At 52.1% G+C, this 22,616-nt stretch overlaps 1 protein-coding gene across 1 annotated transcript in view; it reads right to left on the reverse strand.

Annotated features, from left to right (window-relative positions):
* PPL (periplakin) overlaps positions 1 to 22,616 on the reverse strand; it is a 57,974-nt gene that overhangs the window by 14,204 nt on the left and 21,154 nt on the right. Inside the window, exons 2-9 of the mRNA XM_028840625.2 lie at positions 15,248 to 15,347; positions 8,370 to 8,524; positions 6,894 to 7,014; positions 5,134 to 5,259; positions 5,000 to 5,041; positions 3,400 to 3,561; positions 3,190 to 3,297; positions 1,859 to 1,954 (exon numbers count right to left, since the gene is read on the reverse strand). Coding sequence (XP_028696458.2) covers positions 1,859 to 1,954; positions 3,190 to 3,297; positions 3,400 to 3,561; positions 5,000 to 5,041; positions 5,134 to 5,259; positions 6,894 to 7,014; positions 8,370 to 8,524; positions 15,248 to 15,347 — 910 coding nt within the window. The remainder of the gene's footprint in view (positions 1 to 1,858; positions 1,955 to 3,189; positions 3,298 to 3,399; positions 3,562 to 4,999; positions 5,042 to 5,133; positions 5,260 to 6,893; positions 7,015 to 8,369; positions 8,525 to 15,247; positions 15,348 to 22,616) is intronic.

Below are 22,616 nucleotides of genomic sequence, written 5' to 3' on the forward strand. Positions count from 1 at the left end.
CTGAGCACCTGGGCTGCAGCCATGAACAGGACCTGAAGCCCTCACCGTGCAGCTCAGTGAATAAGGAGTGACACGGCGTCGCCCACATCCAGCTTTCCCCAGACATCTCAATCCTAAGAATTACCCGCAGCTTCTTAAGAACTCTCATTCCTCTGGAAACAGACAAGTGTCCAGCCACAGATGAGTGGATAAACACAGTGGTCTAGCCATACAATGGGATATGATTCAGCCATAAAAAGGAGTGAAGCACTGAAAATGCTACAACACGGACGAACCCGGAAAACACGCTCAGTGAGAGAAGCCAGACACAAAAGGGCAGAGACTGCATGATCCCACTGATTCTTCATATTCGTTCTAGATGTGAAACATCTGGAACAGGCAAGTCCACAGAGACAGCAAGAAGACCAAAGGTGACCTGGGGCTGCGGAAGCGGGAATGGAAGACTTACTGCCTAATGAGTACAGGGTTTTTTTGTTTTGTTTTGTTTTTTGCTTTTTTTTTTTTGAGGCGGAGTCTCGCTCTGTCGCCCAGGCTGGAGTACAATGGCACAATCTCGGCTCACTGCAACCTCTGCCTCCTGGGTTCAAGCAATTCTCCTGCCTCAGCCTCCCATCTGGGATTACAGGTATGGGCCACCACGCCTGGCTAACTTTTGTATTTTTAGTAGAGATGGGGTTTCATCATGTTGGCCAGGGTGGTCTCGAACTCCTGACTTCAGGTGATCCACTCGCCTCAGCTTCCCAAAGTGCTGGAATTACAGGCGTGAGCCACCGTGCCCGACCAGGGTATAGGGTTTCTGTTTGGGGTGATAGAAAGTTTTGCAAGTAGATGGTGGTGATGGTTGCATAATATTGCGAATGCAATGAATGCCACTGAATTGTACACTTAAAAATGGCAAACTGGCCAGGTGCAATGGCTCACACCTGTAATCCAGCCAGAGCCAGGGCCTCAGGGTGCACTTTGGGAAGCTGAGGCAGGCGAATCACCTGAGCTCAGGAGTTCGAGACCAGCCTGACCAACATGGCAAAACCCCGCCTTTACTGAAAATAAAAAAATTAGCTGGGTGTGTTGATGTACACTTGTAATCCCAGCTGTTCAGGAGGCTGAGGCAGGAGAATCGCTGGAACCCAGGAGGCAGAGGTTGCAGTGAGCCGAGATCACACCACTGCACTCCAGCCTGAGTGACAAGGTGAGACTCTCTCAAAAATAAAAACAAAAACAAAACAAAAAACAAATTTTATTTTATGTATCTGCATGCATATTACTATTTTTTTTTTTTTTTTGAGACGGAGTCTTGCTCTGTCACCCAGGCTGGGGTGCAGTGGCCGGATCTCAGCTCACTGCAAGCTCCACCTCCCGGGTTTACGCCATTCTCCTGCCTCAGCCTCCTGAGTAGCTGGGACTACAGGCGCCCGCCACCTCGCCCGGCTAGTTTTTTGTATTTTTTAGTAGAGATGGGGTTTCACCGTGTTAACCAGGATGGTCTCGATCTCCTGACCTCGTGATCCACCCGTCTCGGCCTCCCAAAGTGCTGGGATTACAGGCTTGAGCCACCGCGCCCGGCCTGCATGCATATTATTTTACCAAGATTATAAACCCCACACACTCACCCTAGACCCCATGTGACCTGGGGAATCAGACTCTGGCCCTGGTCCCCAAGGAGGATGGACAGGGGCTGGCAGGCTTGGGACATGTCTGCACACGCCATCAGAAGCATGGGTGCTGGGGGCCTGGGATGGCAGCCCCGCAAGGCTCCTGGACCAAGCAGCACGAGGCCACATATGAGCCAAGTAGGCACTGAGCGCTCTCAGAGAGTAGCACCACTGGTGCTGGGGGGACTCCCAGGAGAGGCAGGTACCTGGTGGTAGTCCTCCATGTACTTGAGGTGACTCTCCTCGCAGATGAGCAGGTTCAGGTACTCCTTCCAGTCTGCGTGCACAGCCTCCATGTGTGCCTGCCAGAAGAAGGGGCTGGTCACCACTGGGCAGGTACTGCAGACACCAAGGGAGGGACCACTGGGATATTGGGCTAGGGCATGGTGGGGGAGGGAGGCATCTAGGCATCTGGCATCTCTCTGGGAGTGGCTACCACAGACGTAGCCAACTTCTGCTCAGGGGTGGGAGGAGGAGAGAGGGGTTATGTCAGGGACCAAACAGGGATGCCACATATGGATGCCCAGGCTGTGCGGTGCACAAGGGGCAAGTGGGGGCTGTGTCTGCCCAAAGTGGTGCCTTCAGCAAATCTGCACAAAGGCACTGTCATGGACCAAACAGTGTCCCACCAAATCCATGACCCTGGCCAGGCATGGTGGTTCACGTCTGTAATCGCAGCAGTTTGGGAGGCCGAGGCGGGTGGATCACCTGAGGTCAGGAGTTCAAGACTAGCCTGGCCCACATGATGAGGCCCCGTCTCTACTAAAAATACAAAAATTAGCTGGGTGTGGTGGCGTGCGCCTGTAGTCCCGGCTACTCGGGAGGCTGAGGCAGGAGAATCGCTTCAACCTGGGAGGCGGAGGTTGCAGTGAGCCAAGATCGCACCACTGCACTCCAGCCTGGGCGACAACAGCAAAACTCCATCTCAGGTGGCAGGGGCATTGTGGGGGTTGGGAAGAATGCGACCTTATTTGGGAATAGGATCTTTGCAAATGTCATTAGTTAAGGATCCTGAAATTAGGGTAAGCCCTAAATCCGTTGACTGGCATCCTTATAAGAAGAGAGGACACAGAGAGACATGGGGAGAGAAGGCCGTGTGAAGATGGAGGAAGGGGCTGAAATGATACAGCCACAAGCCAAGGGCTGCTGGCAACCCCCAGAAGCTGGAAGAGCAAGGAAGGTACATGTCCTGGAGCTTCCAGAGGGAATGAAGCCCTAAGACACCTTGATTTCAGACTTACAGCCCACAGACCTCTGAGAGAATGAATTTCTGTTGTTTAAAGCCACTAAGTTTGTTTTAACTTGTTGCAGCAACTCTAGGGGGCTTCAGAAGTCCAGGGACTTAGGGCAGAGGTGTCAACGGATCAGGATAAATGAAGGAGGCAGAGTCAGACACAGCAAGATAGAGACAGACAGACACAAGATGCAGCTTGCAGGACCCCCAGCTCCGGGGTCTGCCCGAGCTCCAGGCGACCCACAGGCAGAGGCCAACCAGAAGCCACCCTGGAGGAAGTGTCTGGTCTTGGGGTGCACACACCTCAATGGAGTTCCTCCCGGGGTGCTCGGCTGCCAGCAGCTGGTCACCCTCGCTGTGCAGTTTGTTGATTCTCTCCTCTTTGGCCTCCAGGTTCCGGTTGATGAAATTCTGCAGTGCGGGGCAGTGGAGGGGCCTCAGTGCCCAGCCTGACGGGCCTGTGCTCTCTCCAGGGCTGCCTCCTCCCTGATGCCCCAGGCCCCCAGCGCCCACCTCGTACTGGCGCCGGCGGCTGGGATAGTCGAGGTTGCGGTCACTCCAGTCGTACTGCATGCGGTCCTTGGCCTGCTGGTCTAGCCAGTACAGCTCGTTGGTGCAGCGCTGCATGTAGTCCTGCAGTGAACTCAGGTGCTGCTGCCGGGCCTGTGATGCTGCCTGAAGGGGCCGGGACAAGGACAGGGCTGCGTCCTCAGCCCACTGCCACTGCTCGCTTCCTTCCCCACCTCCTGCAGGGCCCAGCTATGGCCGGCCTGAGGACAAGCCCAGCTTAGCCACTTCCAGGCCAGACCCCCTTAGACAAGTCACCTGACCCCCTGAAACGCATTCATTCATTCAGCAAATGTTTATTGAGCATCTCCTACGCGCTGGACATGGCTCCAGGTACTGGGGATACAGCAGTGAACGAAACACACAAAACCCTTGCGGAACTGACACTTTTGTGAAGACTTAGTTTGCCCATCTGTAAATGGGGACGATGAAAGTCCTGACGTCACAGCGCACACAGACTGGCATATAGTTAGTTGGTGCTCAACAAATATCAGTCACTATAGCTGCTACTTTGATCTTTATCACGATCATCTTACAGAGGGCTGGAAGGAAAGCACCACTTTACGTCTGAGAAGCGGGGGTGCAAGGGAAAGGAGGGATGTTTGCATTTTGGTACATGGGGCCCTCCGCGAGCCAGCACTGCACTACGAACTTCTGCAACACTGACTCATTTCATCCTCAGAGCGACCCTATGAGACAGGAACAGGTAGGAACTCCATTTCACAGATGAGGAAACTGAGGCTCCCAGAGGCTAAGTAACTCGCTCAAGGTGGCACCACTAACACTAAGGAGCAGAGGCAGCATGGCTCCTTACAACGACAGTGCTGCCTCTGCGTTCTCTGAGATGTCTGAAACATCGGCAACGAGAAAGTATTTGCATAACACTCATGCAATTTTTAAAACAATGCATTCTTTAAAGGTTTGGGAAGGAAAATGGAAAGCTTTTGTACAGACAGCAAGTGGCATCCTACTTGGCACACAGCAGATACTTAATAAAGAAATAAGCAGGACAGGCTGTACCCTTGGGGTCTATTAGGGTTTTCCCTGAGCAACCAGGGTAAACCTGGCAGTCGCTCAGGAAGAGGCTGGGGCACGTCTCTTCCCACCTCAACCCCTCTCCTGATTGAAACGTTTACTGCACGCCTTTTTTTTTTTTTTTTTTTTTTTTTTTTTTTAAGACAGGATTTTGCTCTGTTTCCCAGGCTGGAGTGGAGTAGCATGATCTCAGCTTATTGCAGCCTCCGCCTCCTGGACTCAAACAATCCTCCCACTTCAGCCTCTCAAGTAGCTGGGACCACAGCATGCCACCAAGCCCCGCTAATTTTTACATTGTTTGGAGAGCTGGAGTCTCACTATGTTGCCCAGGTGGGTCTCAAACTCCTGGGCTCAAGTGATCCTCCTGCCTCTGCCTCCCAAAGTGCTAGGATTATAGGCCTGATGTCAGCTGCCTGTGTCATTTTTAAAAGAATACATCCTTGTCCCCCCGACTCCAAGCTTCCCATCCTCTCCTCTCCCCATGATGCCTTTCCCCCAGGGAGCTCCTCACCAGCAGTTTCTGGTACTTGGCCCGAAGTTCACTGTTCTGCTCCTGAGGACAGAGCCGAGGGCACGGGTCAGGGCCAGGACGCAGGCGCGGCCCCCTCCATCCCTGGGTCCCCACCACACCAGCACATGCCCCACCTTGACCCCGTCCTTGGCCAGGTGGGGCCCGATGGCCTTGACCTCGTTGTGGAAGATGTTATGCTCCTCCACTTGGTGGTCCACCAGCGGCAGGTCAGTCCCAAAGCTCTGGCTGCTCAGCTTGTCCTGGCCGGGAGGGCAGAGAAGCAATAGGGAGAGGGTGGGCTAAGGGCTGGGCATGTGCGGCCACCCCAGGAGCCTCGGGGGTGGGCATGATGGTGCTCTCTTTTTCACAGGGCCCCGCAGAGCCATAGGGAGATGCCGGCCACACCTTCAACCCTGAAGTTCCATTTGCTGAGCACTGACCCGTTATCATCTCTCATCTCACAGAGCCTCAGAGGTCCACATGGTTACTGTTCCATCTCTCAGATGAGGACACAGAGGCTGAGTGAGGGCAAGTCACCTGCCCAGGGTCATGCCACTAACAGTGGACAAGCTGGCCAGGCATGGTGGCTGATACCTGTCATCCCGGCACTTTGGGAGGCCAAGGGGGGTGGATCACTTGAGCCCAGGAGTTTGAGACCAGCCTGGCCAATGTGGCAAAGCCCCGTCTCTACAAAAATAGAAAAAATTAGGCCGGGCGCGGTGGCTCAAGCCTGTAATCCCAGCACTTTGGGAGGCCGAGACGGGCGGATCACGAGGTTAGGAGATCGAGACCATCCTGGCTAATACAGTGAAACCCCGTCTCTACTAAAAAAAAAATACAAAAAACTAGCCGGGCGAGGTGGCGGGCGCCTGTAGTCCCAGCTACTTGGGAGGCTGAGGCAGGAGAATGGCGCAAACCCGGGAGGCGGAGCTTGCAGTGAGCTGAGATCCGGCCACTGCACTCCAGCCTGGGTGACAAAGCGAGACTCTGTCTCAACAAAAAAAAAAAAAAAAAAAAAAGAAAAGAAAAAATTAGCCAGGTGTGGTGGCATGCACCTGTACTCCCAGCTACTTGAGAGGCTGAGGTGGGAGGATCACCTGAGCTTGGGAAGTTGAGGCTGCAGTGAGCCGTGATCATGCCACTGCACTCCAGCCTGGGAGGCAGAGTAAGACCTTGTCTCAAAAATAAATAAATAAATAAAAAATAAAATTGGGGAAGCTCAGGAATTTGAGACAAGCCTGGCCAATGTGGCAAAGCCCCGTCTCTATAAAAATACAAAAAATTAGCCAGGTGTGGTGGCGTGCACCTGTAATTCCAGTTACTTGGGAGGCTGTGGTGGGAGGATCACCTAAGCCTGGGAAATTGAGGTTGCAGTGAGCCGTGATCATGCCACTGCACTCTAGCCTGGGCGATGGAGTGAGACCTTGTCTCATGAATGAATGAATAAATAAATAAATAAATACATAAATAAAATTGGGGAAGCTGAGGCTCGAACCTGGGACACCTAGCTGCAGTGGCTGTGTGCTTCTCTGTGGCGAGGGCCAGGAAAGGGAGCGACAGGCCAGAAGTCTGGCCACTCCTGCCCCAGCCTGCCCACAAAACATCACCAGGACCCCAACATGCCAGGGCTGGAAAGTGGGACTCAGGAGCAGCAGCGAGGTGTGGATGATGGGACAGAGTTCGAATCTCCACCACTCGAGCTGTGTGACCCTGACTTGGCGCTGCACTTCTCTGAGCCTCACTCCTCTCACGGGCACATTGGAAAATCATCAGGACCATGGCTCTCTCCCTGGTAAGACCCGGGATGCCCATTACATGGCAAGGCTCTCCCTGCACACGCACGGCCCCCTCCCCAGCTGAAGCCCTGAAGCCGGCGGCCCCGTCCAGGCCATACCAGCTTCTCCTCCACCAGCGCCGCCCAGTTGACCTGTGGGTCCACTTCCTTCGCCGCCAGGCTGTAGATCTGCTTGTGTTTCCCGCGCAGGTTGGTCACGCGCTCCTTCAGCTGGCGGATACTGATGGGAGAGAGGCCGCCCGCTTAGTGGGGCTGGTTGGCACTGCCTGTACCCCACAAGGGGCCTCCCACCCAAACCCTGGCCTCAGTGTCCTGGAAGGACACAGTGACCATGGCCTTTGGTTCCAGACCATCTGGGCATCCTGTCACCCCTCTTCCCACGTACTTTCTTTCTTTCTTTTTTTTTTTTTGAGACAGAGTCTTGCTCTGTCACTCAGGCTGGAGTGCGGTGGCGCAATCTCAGCTCATGGCAACCTCCGCCTCCCGGTTTCAAGCGATTATCCTGCCTCAGCCTCTGGAGTAGCTGGGATGACAGACATGCGCCACCTCACCTGGTTAATTTTGTATTTTTAGTAGAGACGGGATTTCACCATGTTGGTCAGGCTGGTCTCAAACTCCCGACCTCAGGTGATCCGCCCGCTTCGGCCTCCCAAAGTGCTGGGATTACAGACGTGAACCACCGTGCCTGGCCCCACCCACTTTCCATCAACCTTCCTTCCCCCATCAGAGTTTCCTGAGAGCCTACTATGTGCCCAGAACCATAGAAGGTTCTGGAATAAGCAGGAAGGATCTTGTTTTCTGGAGTCTGCCACCCAGCAGGGCCCACGGGGTGGTGCATGCCATGCCAAGGACGAGTGTCGAGGGTCGTGGGGCACCGAGAGAGCCCTGCCCTTGCTGGGGTGGAGGTGGGGACAAGGCAGGAGTCAGGGAGGCTGATCCATCCAAGATAAACTGAACCAGGAGTTGTGAGCCAAGGAAGCCAGGGACAGGGCACCAGGCAGCGGGAGAGCTCGCTCAAAAGCTCACAGGTCAGCCTGGTGGCTCCAGAACAAGGGATATCAACTCCCTGAGCCTCGGTTTCCCCAGCTGCAAAATAGGGTCATCAAGAGGATCATGTGAGGCCGGGCAAGGTGGCTCACGCCTATAATCCCAGCACTTTGGGAGGCCGAGGCGGGCGGATCACCTGAGGTCTGGAGTTTGAGACCAGCCTGACCAACATAGAGAAACCCTGTCTCTACTAAAAATACAAAATTAGCTGGGCGTGGTGGCACACGCCTGTAATTCCAGCTACTTGGGAGGCTGAGGCAGGAAAATCGCTTGAACCGTGGAGGAAGAGGTTGCAGTGAGCCGAGATTACACCATTGCACTCCAGCCTGGGCAACAAGAGCAAAACCCTGTCTCAAAAAAAAAAAAAAAAAAAAAAAAAGAGGATTGTGTGAAGCCTTTGGCACGTGCCTGGCACCTAGTTAGCCCTTGATGACCCCTGACTCGGGCTCCCAAATGCTGAACAGTACCCCCTGCCTTGGCCCACAGCCCCCAATGGATCCCCTGGGATAAGAAGCCGAAGGGACATACTCCTCAGCAATCATGTCTCCCTGTGGGTGCTTCATGTGCTTGGCAATGGCCGCGTCCGCCTCCAGCACATAGAGCAGCTTCTCGGAGTCCAACACCTTCTGCAGGGTCACGTCCCGGTGCTCAGGCTGCCGACCGCCCTGCAGCCGAGCCACATCCTGTGAGGGCCATAAGAGAGGGGACAATGAACTGAAGCCAAGAGCGGGCACGGTGGCAATGGGAGGGGTGGGAGGAAAGGGGTCAGCAAGGTGCTCCCCTTCTTTCCCTTTGAATAACATCTTCTGGGCTTGTCCAGCTGGAGCGCGGTTGGTAGTTCCATCTCTTTGCTGCTACGTGGTATTTCTCAGTTCACTTTGCAAAGTGGGCATTTTCCTTATGCCCGTCCAGCCTGTCCTCCAGCCACCCAGCAAACAGAGCTCAAGTGCCTACTGTATGCCAGGTGTTGGGACACAGCTGTGAACAGAAGAGACACGGCCTCCCTGCCCGGCACTCACAGCCCAGTCTGCGAGGCCACCAGGAAGGCCAAAGGATGAGCTTCACGGAGGTGACTGCAAGTCCCTCCAAGTCAGTGTTTATGAAAGAAACGCCCCAGAGGCGGAACGAGCGGACCTACTTCAGCTCTGGTGGTCAGGGAAGCCTCTCTGCAGCGGAGACACAAGCTAAGAACAAAGGATGAAAGGAACAGGTGTTCCAGGCACAGGGACAGCCTGTGCAAAGGTCCTGAGGCAGCAGAGAGCGAGCTACGACTGAGCCGTAGTGAAAAGGCCTCTGTGGATAGGGAGGAAACAGGGCAGGCGGGGAGGGCCAGAGCACAGAACGGCTGCCAGGAGGGATCCCGCACAGCTCCATTTGTGCTTAAAGGCAATGCCTCCATGGGCTCTGCAGAGAGAGGACATCAGCAGCAAGGGTGTGGGCTGGGAAGGCAGGCAGTGGTCTATGGCAGCAGCCAGGTGACAGAGAGGTGGCACTAGCAAGAAGGAGCAGAGCGGGGGGGATATCTGAGAGGGCCCATCGATGGTTGCTGATGAGTACAGGGCTTCTGTTCGTTTAGGGAAGAGCAATGAATGGCAGCCGGGACAGTAGGTTTCTAAACACAGCGGGTTAATTCACTGTGTCAGTATCCGAGAAGCCTGGCTGTGAGTCTGCACCATGCCAGGTCCTGGGGATGAATCCCTGAGGCATCCCCAGTCCCACAGGGGAGGCAGTGACATGTCACTGTGGGGACTAAGTGCACGTTGGCTGAGCCTGGAGCACTCAGAGGCGGCCCCCAGTCCCTGCCCCTAGCTGGGTCTCAGCATTCCCATCTCTACAATGGGCATAAGGAAAATACCCACTTTGCGAAGTGAACTGAGAAATACCACTTCGTAACAAAGAGCAGGAACTACGGACTGTGCTCCATCTGAACGAGCCTGGAAGACGTTATCCGAAGGGAAAGAAGCCTGACAGAGTCCACGTGGTGTGGGATCCATTGATGTGAAGTGTCCTGAACAGGCAAGTTCAGAGAGACAGAAAGTCTCTGTCTCTTAGCGGTTGCCTGCGGCAGGGCTGGGAAGAGGTATTAACCGTAAATAGGCACAAGAGATCTTGCGCGGGATGAAAATATTCTGAAACTGATTCTTGGGCGTGGTTCCATCCCTTGCTAAAGTTCCTCAAAATCATTAATTTGTACATTGGCAGTAGGAGCATGTTTAAAGTGAAATATGTCTCCATAAAGTTGTTTTTAAAAAAGAAAACGCCAAAGGAAGAAAAATAAGAAATACACAGGGGCGACGTGGTGCCTGGTATGAAGTAAACACTTGGCTTCCTCTTGGAGGAAGAAAATGTGTCAAGAGTGTCTTTGCCTGGCTAAGTCTGGAAGGGCTGAAGGGTGAACAGGCCTGGCTCCCCAGGGGACTGGAGGTGAGACTGATGTCTCGAAAAGCCAATGGAGGCCAGGCACAGTGGCTCATACCTGTAATCTTAACACTTTGGGAGGCTGAGGTGGGAGGATTGCTTGAGCCCAAGAGTGCAAGACCAGCCTGGGCAATATAGTGAGATCCCATTTCTTAAAAAATATTTTTAAAAGGTAGCTGGGTGTGATGGCAGGCACCTATAGTCCTAGCTACTCAGGCAGCTGGAGCAGGAGAATCATTTGAGTCCAGGAGTTCAAGGCTGCAGTGAGCTAAGATTGCACCACTGCACTCCAGCCTTGGTGACAAAGTGAGACCCTACCTCAAACAAACCAACCAATCCAAAAAGCCAATGGAACCAGGCATCCCCCAACCCTGGGTAGGCTGGTGTGTGTTCATTACAACAAAACATCAGCTTCTTGACTTGGAGTGGAATTTTATTCACTCCATTATCACTGGCTTCCCTGAGCTGCCGATCAAAGATTAATTCCACAAAAGGAAGAAGTCCATTAATCATTGCCTAATTCGTGAAGGTGCCCAGTGGGAATGCAAGTTCTCTCAAAACACTGGCTGAGAGAGAAAGAGAGCATCTAGCTGAGGGAGGCTAGTGTTCAAAAGTTCAAAGGCAGGCAGAAGTGATCGATGGTGAGAGAGATTAGCATAGGGTTGATCAACTGGGGAGATGGCCAGGGAGCTTTCTAGACAGTGTTATCCATCTTGCCCCAGACAGTGGTTATCTGGGTATCTACTGATGCAAAAATTCAACCAGGTGAAGTCTTCAAATGTAGACACTTCTCTACAGTTTATGTAAGTTATATCTTGATTTAAAAAAAAAAGTTTTTTTAACTCATAAAGGTCAGGTGCAGTGGCTCACGCCTATAATCCCAGCACTCTGGGAAGCCCAGGCCAGAGGACTGCTTGAGCTCAGGAGTTGGAGACCAGCCTGGTCAACATAGTGAGACCCTATCTCTAAAAAAAAAAAAAAAAAAAAAAAAAAGCCGGGCGCGGTGGCTCAAGCCTGTAATCCCAGCACTTCGGGAGGCTGAGACGGGCGGATCACAAGGTCAGGAGATCGAGACCATCCTGGCTAACACGGTGAAACCCCGTCTCTACTAAAAAATACAAAAAACTAGCCGGGCGAGGTGGCGTGTGCCTGTAGTCCTAGCTACTCAGGAGGCTGAGGCAGGAGAATGGCATAAACCCGGAAGGCAGAGCTTGCAGTGAGCTGAGATCCGGCCACTGCACTCCAGCCTGGGCAACAGAGTGAGACTCTGTCTCAAAAAAAAAAGAAAAAAAAAAAGAAAAAAAAAAAGAAAAATACAAAAATTAGCCAGGCATAGTAGCATGCACCTGTAGTCCCAGCTACTTAGGAGGTTGAGGTGGGAGGGATTGCTTGAGCCCAGGAGGTTGAGGCTTCAGTGAGTCGTGAATGCACCACTGCACTCCAGCCTGGGTGACAGAGCAAGACCTTCTCTCAATAAAAAAATAAAATAAAAAATGATAGGCACTAATATATCTAATAAATCACACACACACAGAGATACATGATAAAACCAATTCAGCAGACATTATTAGTAGGATCGGGCGGTGGGATATGGCTGTTCACTGTACAGTTTTCTGCATGTTTAGCATTTGAATAAATGTGTGATGCAGTGTATGATTCTGTTTATGTCAAATATCCAGAATAAATAAATCCATAGAGACAGAAATCAGATGAGTGGCTGCCGGGGAAAAGGGGAGGAGGGGAGTCACTGTTAAGGGTGTGGGGTTTCCCTCTGGGGTAAGGGAAATGTTTTGGAACTAGATCAAGGTGATGGTTGTGTAACGTTGTGAATGTACTCAATGCCACTGAACTGCACACATTACACGGTTAATTTTATGTTACATGAATCTCCCCTCAATTAAAAAAAATGGGAAATTCAAGAGCACTTCTGGGAAATGAAATAAATAGCATCTGTAGCAAAAAGTAAACAAGAAAAAGACTGTGTGATCCATGTAGTCTTCAAAGCCTAGCTTCTTTTTTCAAGTGAGTTCAATTGAAGTTAAAAAAAATAGGCCGGGCACGGTGGCTCACACCTGTAATCCCAGCACTTTGGGAGGCCAAGGTGGGTGGATCACGAGGTCAGGAGTTTGAGACCAGCCTGGCCAATATGGTGAAACCCTATCTCTACTGAAAATAAATAAATAAATTAATTAATTAATTAACTGGGCGTGGTGGTGCATGCCTGTAGTCCCAACTACTTGGGAGGCTGAGGCAGAATAATGACTTGAACCCAGGAGACGGAGGTTGCAGTGAGCCGAGATAGCAAACTGCACTCCAACCTGGGCGACAGAGTGAGACTGTCTCAAAAAAAAAAAAAAAAAAAGAAAGAAAGAAAGAAAGAAAAATAGTTCAGGCCAAGCACTCACGCCTATAATCCCAGCACTTTGGGAAGCTGAGGCAGGAGGATGGATTGAGGCCAGGAGTTCAAGACCAGCCTGGACAACATAGCAGCAAGGACCTCTGTCTCTGCAAAAAATAAAATAAAAATGGTTCAAATGGTTCAAAATTACCTATTTCAAGTCATTACTCCAGGAAAATAAAATTAGAAGGTTAAACCCTCTTCCTTCTTTCTCCCTCTGTTTCTCTCACACACACACAAAGGTCAAACAGATATACACCAATATGTTAATAGCCAATAGATACCTCTGGTGGTGGAATTCTACATGATTGAGTTTATTGACTGACTGATTGATTGATTGAGGCAAGGTCTACCTCTGCTGCCCAGACTGGAGTGCAGTGCTGTGATCTCAGCTCACTGTAGCCTCAACCTCCTGGGCTTAAGTGAGCCTCCCACCTCAGCCTCCCAAGGAGGGACTACAGGCACACACACCACCACACCTGGCAAATTTTTCATATTTTTTGTAGAGACGAGGTTTCACCACATTGCTCAGGCTTGTCTCAAACTCCTGGGCTCAGGTGATCTGCCTGCCGAGGCCTCCCAAAGTGCTGAGATTACAGGCGCGAGCCACCGTGCCTGGCTCATGATTTTAATTTACTTTGTTATGCTTGTTTATCCGTCCTGAAATGTGTGTGACGAACACATATTATTTTTATTATGAGGAAAAAAGAGTGACACCCCCAAAAGATGTTTTTCATTTAATAAAGAAAAAATCCACCACCACAGGGAGCCTCAGATGGCAGGGGATGAAACTGCAAATGACAAGGGGAACTGACAGGAGGGAACAGGTAGAGGCCAGAGAGGCAGGAGGTGGAGGCCCAGGAGGGCATGGAGGGCGGGAACCCAGGAAGGAGGCCAGGGCAAGGCCCACTCCTGGGGCCCCTGCAGGGGACAGCTGGTGGCGGAGAACATAGTCTCCACTTACCTGCCCCCTGCACCCCCATGGACTGTGCCCACCCACCAACTTGGGTCTCTTGGCTGCTGTGGACAGGCCTTCAGAGGGTAGGCAACTGGGCCATCAGGGGCAGCCAGGGGGTTAGACATCTATGGCTGGGCCTGAGCAGACCTTGACCTCCCTCCTGACCTCCCCACCCTCAGCCTCCCACTCCTCTGGTCCCACCTTTCTTTGTTGTTGTTGTTGTTGTGGTGGTTGTTATTTTCAAGACAGAGTCTTATTCTGTTGCCCAGGCTAGAGTGCAGTGGCATAATCTCGGCTCACTGCAACCTCCGCCTCCCAGGTTCAAGCGATTCTCCTGCCTAAGCCTCCTGAGTAGCTGGGATTATGGGTGTGCACCACCACGCCCAGCTAATTTTTGTACTTTTAGTAGAGATGAGGTTTTACCGTATTGGCCAATCTGGTCTCAAACTCCTGACCTCAAGTGATCTGCCCACCTCGGCCTCCCAAAGTACTGGGATTACAGTGGCGTGAGTCATTACGCACCTGGCCTGGTCCCACCTCTTAGTCATCTGCCGCATAGGGACGCCAGATGACGTACAGATCACCAGTTACACTTGAATTTCAGATAAACAACAAATAGTGTTTTAGCATAAGCCTTTCCCTAATAATACATGGGCTTTCCCATTACTAAAACATGATTTGTGTTCTGAAATTCAAATGTTACTGGGCATCTTGTATTTTATTTGCTAAATCTGGTAACTCCACCTCCGGGCCAATGCCAGCACCATCTCTGTCACTGACTCATCACCCCAGTCCCTTCTGAACCTCAATTGCTCCAGGCTACAAAACGGGCATCAACCCAGTCGCACCAGGCTGACGCTGGTGGAAGGCTCGAAGAGGTCATCATTCCAGAGGCTTATGAGTCCCGCAGGGTACAGAGGCTTCGTGCCATTGAGTCCACCGGGCAGTTATCCCCATGTAACAGAAGGGGAAACTGAGGCACAGAGCGGGGAAAGTGATTTGCGTAGCTATTTTCTCTCTCTTCTCCAAAAAAGGCTGAGGATGACCTGCACCCTGAGTGCTGGCAGCAGCAGGATGAGCACTGAGAATGATATTAATGATAGTAGCTCTGCACTTTACCTGAATAATCTATTTAATCTTTACAACCACCCCGCCAGGTGGGAACCATCACTCCTGCCCAGTTAGAGAGAATCCCATTCATGGGGAGGTGCCAAGACTTACTTGCCCAAGGTCACCCAGCAAGGACAAGGCTGGGCTGCTTCCCTAGAGCCTGACCCCATGGCAGTCCTCCAGGCAGGAGATGCTTTGCACAGGGCCCAGGAAGTGGGAGGAACTTAGTATCCAGCAGGTACTGGTATTAACAACAATGGCTGGGTTCCTCTCGCAGAGCAGGGCCTCCTGACCTCGGCGCCCCGCCCTACACTGCATGGTAGGGTGTTCAGCGGCAACCGTCTCCCCTCCCCAGCTTACGCCAGGAGCACCTTCCTTCCAAACAGTGAAAACCAAACTGTCTCTGCATGTTCCCTCGGGGCCAGAATCACCCCTAGGCGGGAATCACTGATTCCGAACAGACCTCGGTCCTGAACGGGGCTGGTAGCACAGGGGCACCCGGGCAGGAACGGGGGCACTCACACTCTGCATCTTGGCCTCCGTGTCCACGATGTTCTTCTCCACCTGGTCGGCATTCTTCTGCAGCTGCTCGATCAGCTCCGAAAGCTCCTTGTTAGAGATGCTGCGGGCAGAAGCCGAGGGGAGATGGGTGGGGTGCCTGGTGGGTGGGGGCTGTGCCCCTACCAGCACCCCATCCCCTGGCTGTCCCCGGCCCCACGCTCTGAGCAGGAGCTGCCCACAGAGCCTTTGAGGTAGCTGGGCTGTTCCCGTAGGGCAACGTCACTAAAGCCCCAGAGACAAGGCAGCGCCTGGCAGGGGGTCAGCCTCCATTTTTTTTTTTTTAAATTTTTTTTTGAGATGGAGTCTTGTTCTGTCACCTACGCTAAAGTGCAGTGGCATGATTTCGGCTTATTGCAACCTCCACTTCTTGGGTTCAAATGATTCTCATGCCTCAGCCTCCCCAGTAGCCGGGATTACAGGTGCACACCACCAAGCCTGGCTAATTTTTATATTTTTAGTGGAGACGGGGTTTCACCATGTTGGCCAGGCTGGTCTTGAACTCCTGACCTTAAGTGATCTGCCCACCTCGGCCTCCCAAAGTGCTGGGATTACAGGCGTGAGCCACTGGGCCCGGCCAGCTTCCACTTTGATCATTCTAATACTTCTATTTTTATTTATTTATTTATTTGTTTATTTAATTGCCATAGATAGAGTCTCACACTCTTGCCCAGGCTGGAGTATAGCGGCACAGTCATGGCTCACTCTAGCCTCTATCTCCTACGCTCAAGCAATCCTCCCAGCCCGGCCTCCCAAGTAGCTGGGACTACAGGCACATGCCACCACTCCTGGATAACTTTTACATTCCTTTTGGTAGAGAGGGGGTTTCAACATGTCACCCAGGCTGGTCTCAAACTCCTGAGCTCAAGCAATCCATCCACCTCGGACTCCCAAAGTGCCGATCACAGATGTGAGCCACCAGGCCTTGCCTACATATTTTTTGTGAGAGATACGGTCTCACTCTGTCACCTGGCTTAGAGTGCAGTGGCATGATCGTAGTTCGCTGCAGCCTCGAACTCCCGAGCTCAAGCAATCCTCCTACCTCCGCCTCCCGAGTAGCTGGGACCACTGGCACCACCAGCGCACCCAGCTTCTAATGCTTCTATTTTGCCATGTTGGCAAAACGCACCATATTTTAAAAATTGGGAGATAACTCACATACCGTAAAATTCACCTGTTTAAAGTACACAGTCAGTGGTTTTTAGCACTACATATTCAGAATTGTGCAACCATCACCACTATCTCATTCCAGACATTTTTATCACCCCAAAGCTCCACACCCACGAGCTGTCACTCCCTATTCCCCACCTGCTCCAGCCCCTGGCAATCAGGAACTCACTTTCTCTCTCTATGGATTTGCCTATTCTGGACATTTCATAAAAACAGAATCACACAACACGTGGCCTTTTGCGTCTGCCTTCTCTCAGCATGATGTTTTCAAACTTCATGCATATTGTGGCATCTATTAGAACTTCATTCTTTTTATGGCTGAATAATATTCTGTCACATGGCTACATCACATTTTCCTTATTCATTCAACAACTGACAACCATCTGGGCCGTTTCCACCTTTGGGCCATCATGAGAATCACGCTGCTGTGAACATTCGGGAACAAGCTATTGTGTGAGCAGTCTTATTTTTAATTACCTGATGTTTTTCTTTCAACCTACTCATTTTATTTTAGAGTTAAATGAATGTGTTTACAAAGGTAACTTGCTCTCCCCCTTTTAAACGGAAATCCAGAAGCCCTCATCACAAGTGAATTAGCTGCCAAAATAAATTTCATGGGAACGCAGTGACATTGGGTTCCATGGTGACACCGGGCTGCCCGCTGTTATGAGTCAGGAGGTGTGACAGCCGTGGTGGCATCAGGCCCAGCCTCTCTCCTGATCTTCTCAGAGAGCCTGAAAGAGACTTGAGGCCTGGTGCGGTGGCTCACACCTGTAATCCCAGTACTTTGGGAGGCCACAGCGGGTGGATCACCTGAGATCAGGAGTTTGAAACCAGCCTGGCCAACATGGTGAAACCCCGTCTCCACTAAAAATACAAATATTAGCTGGGCGTGGGGGTGCGCACCTGTAATGCCAGCTACTCAGGGAGGCTGAGGCAGGAATCGCTTGAACCCGGGAGGTGGAGGTTGCAGTGAGCCGAGATCGTGCCACTGCACTCCAGCCTGGGCGACAGAGCGAGACTCAGTCTCAAAGAAAAAAAAAAAAAAGTCTTGAAAGCAGCCTGGCCCTCTCCCTCACTGTCTCTGTGTCCCCTCCTGTCACATCTGTCTACTGCCCCCCGTCCCCCAGAACCACATACAAACTACTCTGGAAAATGCTATCATGGGAGTTAGTTAAGACTTTGGCCCTGGGGTTAGCTGTGGGTGCAGATCTTGGGGCCCATCAGCCGCTGAGTGGCTGTGTGACTTGGCCAAGCTCCCTTGCCTCTCTGTGCCTCTGCTTCCCAATCCGATGGACTACAGTAACAGAACCTTTCCCGGGACCGGGGTGGCGGGGGTTACAAATGGAAGTGAGGTCACACCGCTAAAGCGCTGTGCACAGAGCTGGGCGCCGAGTAAGTCTCAACAAAGGTTTGTGATTTTAGTTGTCAAGGAGCCTTAGAGATCACCCAGCCCTGCCTCTGTTGTTTTGAGACAGAGTCTCGCTCTGTCACCCAGGCTGGAAGTGCAGTGGTACGATCTTGGCTCACTGCAACCTCTACCTCCTGGGTTCAAACGATTCTGCTGCCTCAGCCTCCCGAGTAGCTGGGATTACAGGCGTGCGCCACCATGCCCGGCCTCCGTCTGTTGCTTTCTTTTTTTTTTTTTTTTTTTTTTTTTGAGACGGAGTCTTGCTCTGTCGCCCAGGCTGGAGTGCAGTGGCCGGATCTCAGCTCACTGCAAGCTCCGCCTCCCAGGTTTACACCATTCTCCTGCCTCAGCCTCCCGAGTAGCTGGGACTACAGGCGCCCGCCACCTCGCCCGGCTAGTTTTTTGTATTTTTTAGTAGAGACGAGGTTTCACCGTGTTCGCCAGGATGGTCTTGATCTCCTGACCTCGTGATCCACCCGTCTTGGCCTCCCAAAGTGCTGGGATTACAGGCTTGAGCCACCGCGCCCGGCCTGTTGCTTTCTTTAAACAAAGAAAGAAACAGACACCAGACAGGGAAAGCAGCTTAGCCACTGTCACCCAGCCAGCCAGCCATGATAGTTCCCCTGTCTCCATTGAAGACCCACAGTGGGGCCTGTGTGGCTAGGCACGCAGAAGATTCCTCCTACTCACACTCATTAAGCACCTGCTGTGTGCAGGCCTGGCATCTCACAAAGACAAGCCTCTCCCTCCCTGATCCACCCTACAGACCAGGAGGCAATCAGTATTTATAGAAACAGTCACGAGACTGAGACAGGCCTGGGGGCTGGGGATGCCCAAGGGAGCCTCTGGACTGGCTGGGCGGGGACACCAGTAGTCACGGAAGGCTTCCTGGAGGAGGTGGTGTCGGCTGGGTGCTAAAGCAGGAGGAAGAATTTGGCGTTCCTGTGCAGAAGGCTCCAGTGAGGACAGGCCATAGAAAGGCAGGTCCTGGCATGTCCCGTGGGGTGGGCCAGGGTGGGGTTCTTCACCATCAAGGTAGAGGTGACCACCAGCCCTTTAGACTGACACTCCCCGGGTCAAGGTTCTGGGGCCCAGTGTGAAAAATTCAGATTCCGGGCCACTAACCCAGACCTGCTGAACCCAGGTCTCCAGAGCTGGGCCCAGGAAGCTGTATTATTATTGCGATTTTTGCAGGTTCCCCAGGGGACCTGGACACCTACTGGAGGCATGGAGCAGCACTGCAGGTGCTGTTGATGTTGGCGGCGCTGAGGGCAGAAATGGCAGCAGCAAACGTGCTGGAGAATCTATCCCCCGATGTCCCAAACCTTGCCTAAGGGCTGGCTTTGTGGCAGACCTGGATACACTGGAGCTGGGCGATCTTGAGGGAACAGGACCCAGGCCACACCTTCTGCAAGGTCAACTGGGGGCAGCCTGCCCCAAAGTGGGGTTCCAGGAACCCAGCTCTTACAAGCCTTATTCTTCCTTGGTCAAGGCAGTTAGGAAAACCCCACCTTGATATGTTCATGAGCCAGCAAAGGCACTGACAAGTCCTGCAGTGAAGAAAGCTGGTGTTTGGCGGGGTGGCCAGGAAGGCTCAGCAGCGGGGAGCTTTGGATGGAGGATCTGGGTAAGAAGGGATAAGCTGGGCTTCTAGAACATCCAGGTCAGGGGTCCACCCCTGACTCCTCCCTCATTCCCTAACCCCCACTTCCTGGTTTTGGCAGGCCACATGGAGAATGTGAGTTTCTGGACCCCCACGTTCCCACCCCAGTCACTGACCATCTGCCGGGCCAGCTGCACCTTGAGGCAGTGAGTCTCACCCCAAATAGTCAAGCCCTGACTCTGCAGTGCATTGTTAGGGTCTGCACTGTGGCTCAAGCAGGGGCCTTGGTCTCTCTTGAGCCCAGTCCCACCTCAGGCACAGGGCCAGCGCCCAACCCAGCCGTTTCATGGACCGGGGCAGATGCAAGAAAAGCCACCTCTGGACTCCATCCTGGCCGGGCCTACTGTTCCAGCCGAAGCCCCCCAGAGGACATGGGAGTTGTACGGCTATGACCACTGCCTCAGGGACCTTGGACTCCTGGTGGGACAAAGTCGTGAGCGGCAGCAGGAAGCTATGAGGAGACAGGCCCACGGCCCACTCCGCCGCTTGCTGCTTAGACAGCCTCAGGCAAGTGCCCTACCCTCGTGCAGCCTCCGCTTCTCCATCTGTCCACTGGTGATGACCACAGAGGCATCCTGGGCATGTGCCACTTGCTGTGGGCTTTGCCAGACCTCACATTCACAGGCACCAGCTCAATAGCATTGTTGCCCTAAGTCCCCGGGGAGGTTCGTGTGCCCCTTTACAGATGAAGAAACCAAGACTCTGAGACATCAAAGCACTTGCCCAGGGTCACACAGCTTGTGAACCACGATTCTCTCCTCCAGCAATCTCACTCCAGAGGCACGTGATCGACTGGGCTAACAGTCACTCATAGGGATACTAGGAAACTCACACCAATAACAACCTCCACCATTAAATATGAGCTAATGGCTAATACTTACTTTCTACATGCTGGGCTCCTCACTGTTTCTGACTCAATCTTCATGACAACCCTGCAAGCTGGGTGTTAGCACGGTGGGTAATTGTATTATTATCCCCATTTATGGGTGTGGAAACTGAGGATCAGAGAGGTTAAGTAACTCTCCCCAAGTCACCCAGCAATTAGATGGCAGAGCCAGACTCCAGGCCCTTAACAACTCAATGTGATGATCTTACAGGGCTCCCAACACACAGTAGGTACTTCACAGATTAATTTAAAATGCCAAGAGCCCAAAACCACACCAGGATGTCACTTTTCATCCACCATGATGGCTATAATAAAAAAGACAGACAGTAACAAGTGTTGACAAAGATGTGTAGAAATCGGAACCCTCGTGCCTTGCTGGTGGGGATGCAAAATGGTGCACAGTTGTGGAAAACAGTCTAGAAATTCTGCAAAAAGTTAAACAGTCACCATAAGATCCAGCAAGTCCACCCCTATGTGTTCTTTTATTTTTATTACTTATTTATTTACTTATTTTTTCGAGACAGGGTCTCACCCTGTTGCCCAGGCTGGAGTACAGTAGCATGATCTCGGCTCACTGCAGCCTCCGCTTCCCAGACTCAAATGATTCTCCTACCTCAGCCTCCTGAGTAGCTGGGATTACAGGTGCCCACCACTACACCCGGCTAACTTTTGTACTTTTAGTAGAGACGGGGTTTCGCCATGTTGGCCAGGCTGATCTCGAACTCCTGACCTCAGGTGATCCACTTGCCTCAGCCTCCCAAAGTGCTGGGATTATAGGCATGAGCCATTGTACCCAGCCTTATTTTTATTTTTTGAGACAGGGTCTCACTCTGTTGCCCGGGCTGGAGTGCAGTGGCGCAATCTCAGCTCACTGCAGTGTTGACCTCCCAGTCTCAAGCAATCTTCGTACCTCAGCCTCTGAGTAACTGTGACTATAGGCACCTGGCACCATGCCCAGCTAATTTTTGTATTTTTTTTTTTTTTTAGAGAGGGAGGTTTTGCCATGTTGCCCCAGCTGGTCTTGAACCCCTGGGCTGAAGCAATCCATCTGCCTTGGCCGCCCAAAATATTAGGATTACAGGCGTGAGCCACTGCACCCAGCCTACCCCTACGTATCTATCCAAGAGAAATGAAAACCTATGTCTGGGCCAGGCGCGGTGACTCATGCCTGTAATCCCAGCACTCTGGGAGGCCGAGGCAGATGGATCACCCGAGGTCAGGAGTTCGAGACCAGCCTGGCCAACATGGCGAAACCCCACCTCTATGAAAAGTACAAAAAAATTAGCTGGACATGGTGGTATGTGCCTGTAATCCCATCTACTCGGGAAGCTGAGGCAGGAGAATCGCTTGAACCTGGTAGGTGGAGGTTGCAGTGAGCCGAGGTCATGCCACTACACTCCAGCCAGAGCAAGACTCTGTCTCAGAAAATAAAAACCAAGAACCAAAAAACAAAAAAATCTGTGCCTGCACAGAAACTTGTACATACATGAGTCACAGCAGCATGATTCATAGTAGCCTTTTGGCTTCCACTTTTTAGTGGAAACAACTCAAATATTCATCAACTGATGAAAATATAAACAAAATGTGGTCTATCTGTATTATTTGGCCAAACAATGAAGGCAGAACTGACAACTGCTACAGCCTCATGAACCTCGAGAATGTTATGCTCAGTGAGAGAAGCCAGACACAAAAGCTCACATATTATTCCATTGGTAAGAAATGTCCAGAATGGAGGAATCTACGGGAGCAGAAGGTGGATGGGTTGTTGCCAGGGCCCAGGAGGATGTGAAATGGAGAGTGATTCCTAAAGGGTATGAGATTTCTTTTTGGGGTGATGAAAATGTTTTATGGGGATGGTTGGACAACTCTGTGACAATATTAATAACCACTGAGCCAGGCGCAGTGGCTCGCACCTATAATCCCAGTACTTTGGGAAGCCGAGGTGGGCAGATCACTTGAGCCCAGGAGTTTGAGAGCAGCCTGGGCGACATGGTGAAACCCCATGTCTACTGAAAATACAAAAAATTAGCTGGGCATGGTGATGCGCACCTGTGGTCCCAGATACTGGGGAGGCTGAGGGGGGAGGATTGCTTGAGCCCAGGAGATTGAGGCTGCAGTGAGCCGAGACCTCACCACTGCACTCCAGCCTGGGCAATGAGAGTGAGACCCTGTCTCAAAACAAAAAAACAAAAACAGTGAATTG

Source organism: Macaca mulatta, chromosome 20 (genome assembly GCF_049350105.2).
Source record: "Macaca mulatta isolate MMU2019108-1 chromosome 20, T2T-MMU8v2.0, whole genome shotgun sequence".
NCBI lineage: Eukaryota > Metazoa > Chordata > Mammalia > Primates > Cercopithecidae > Macaca > Macaca mulatta.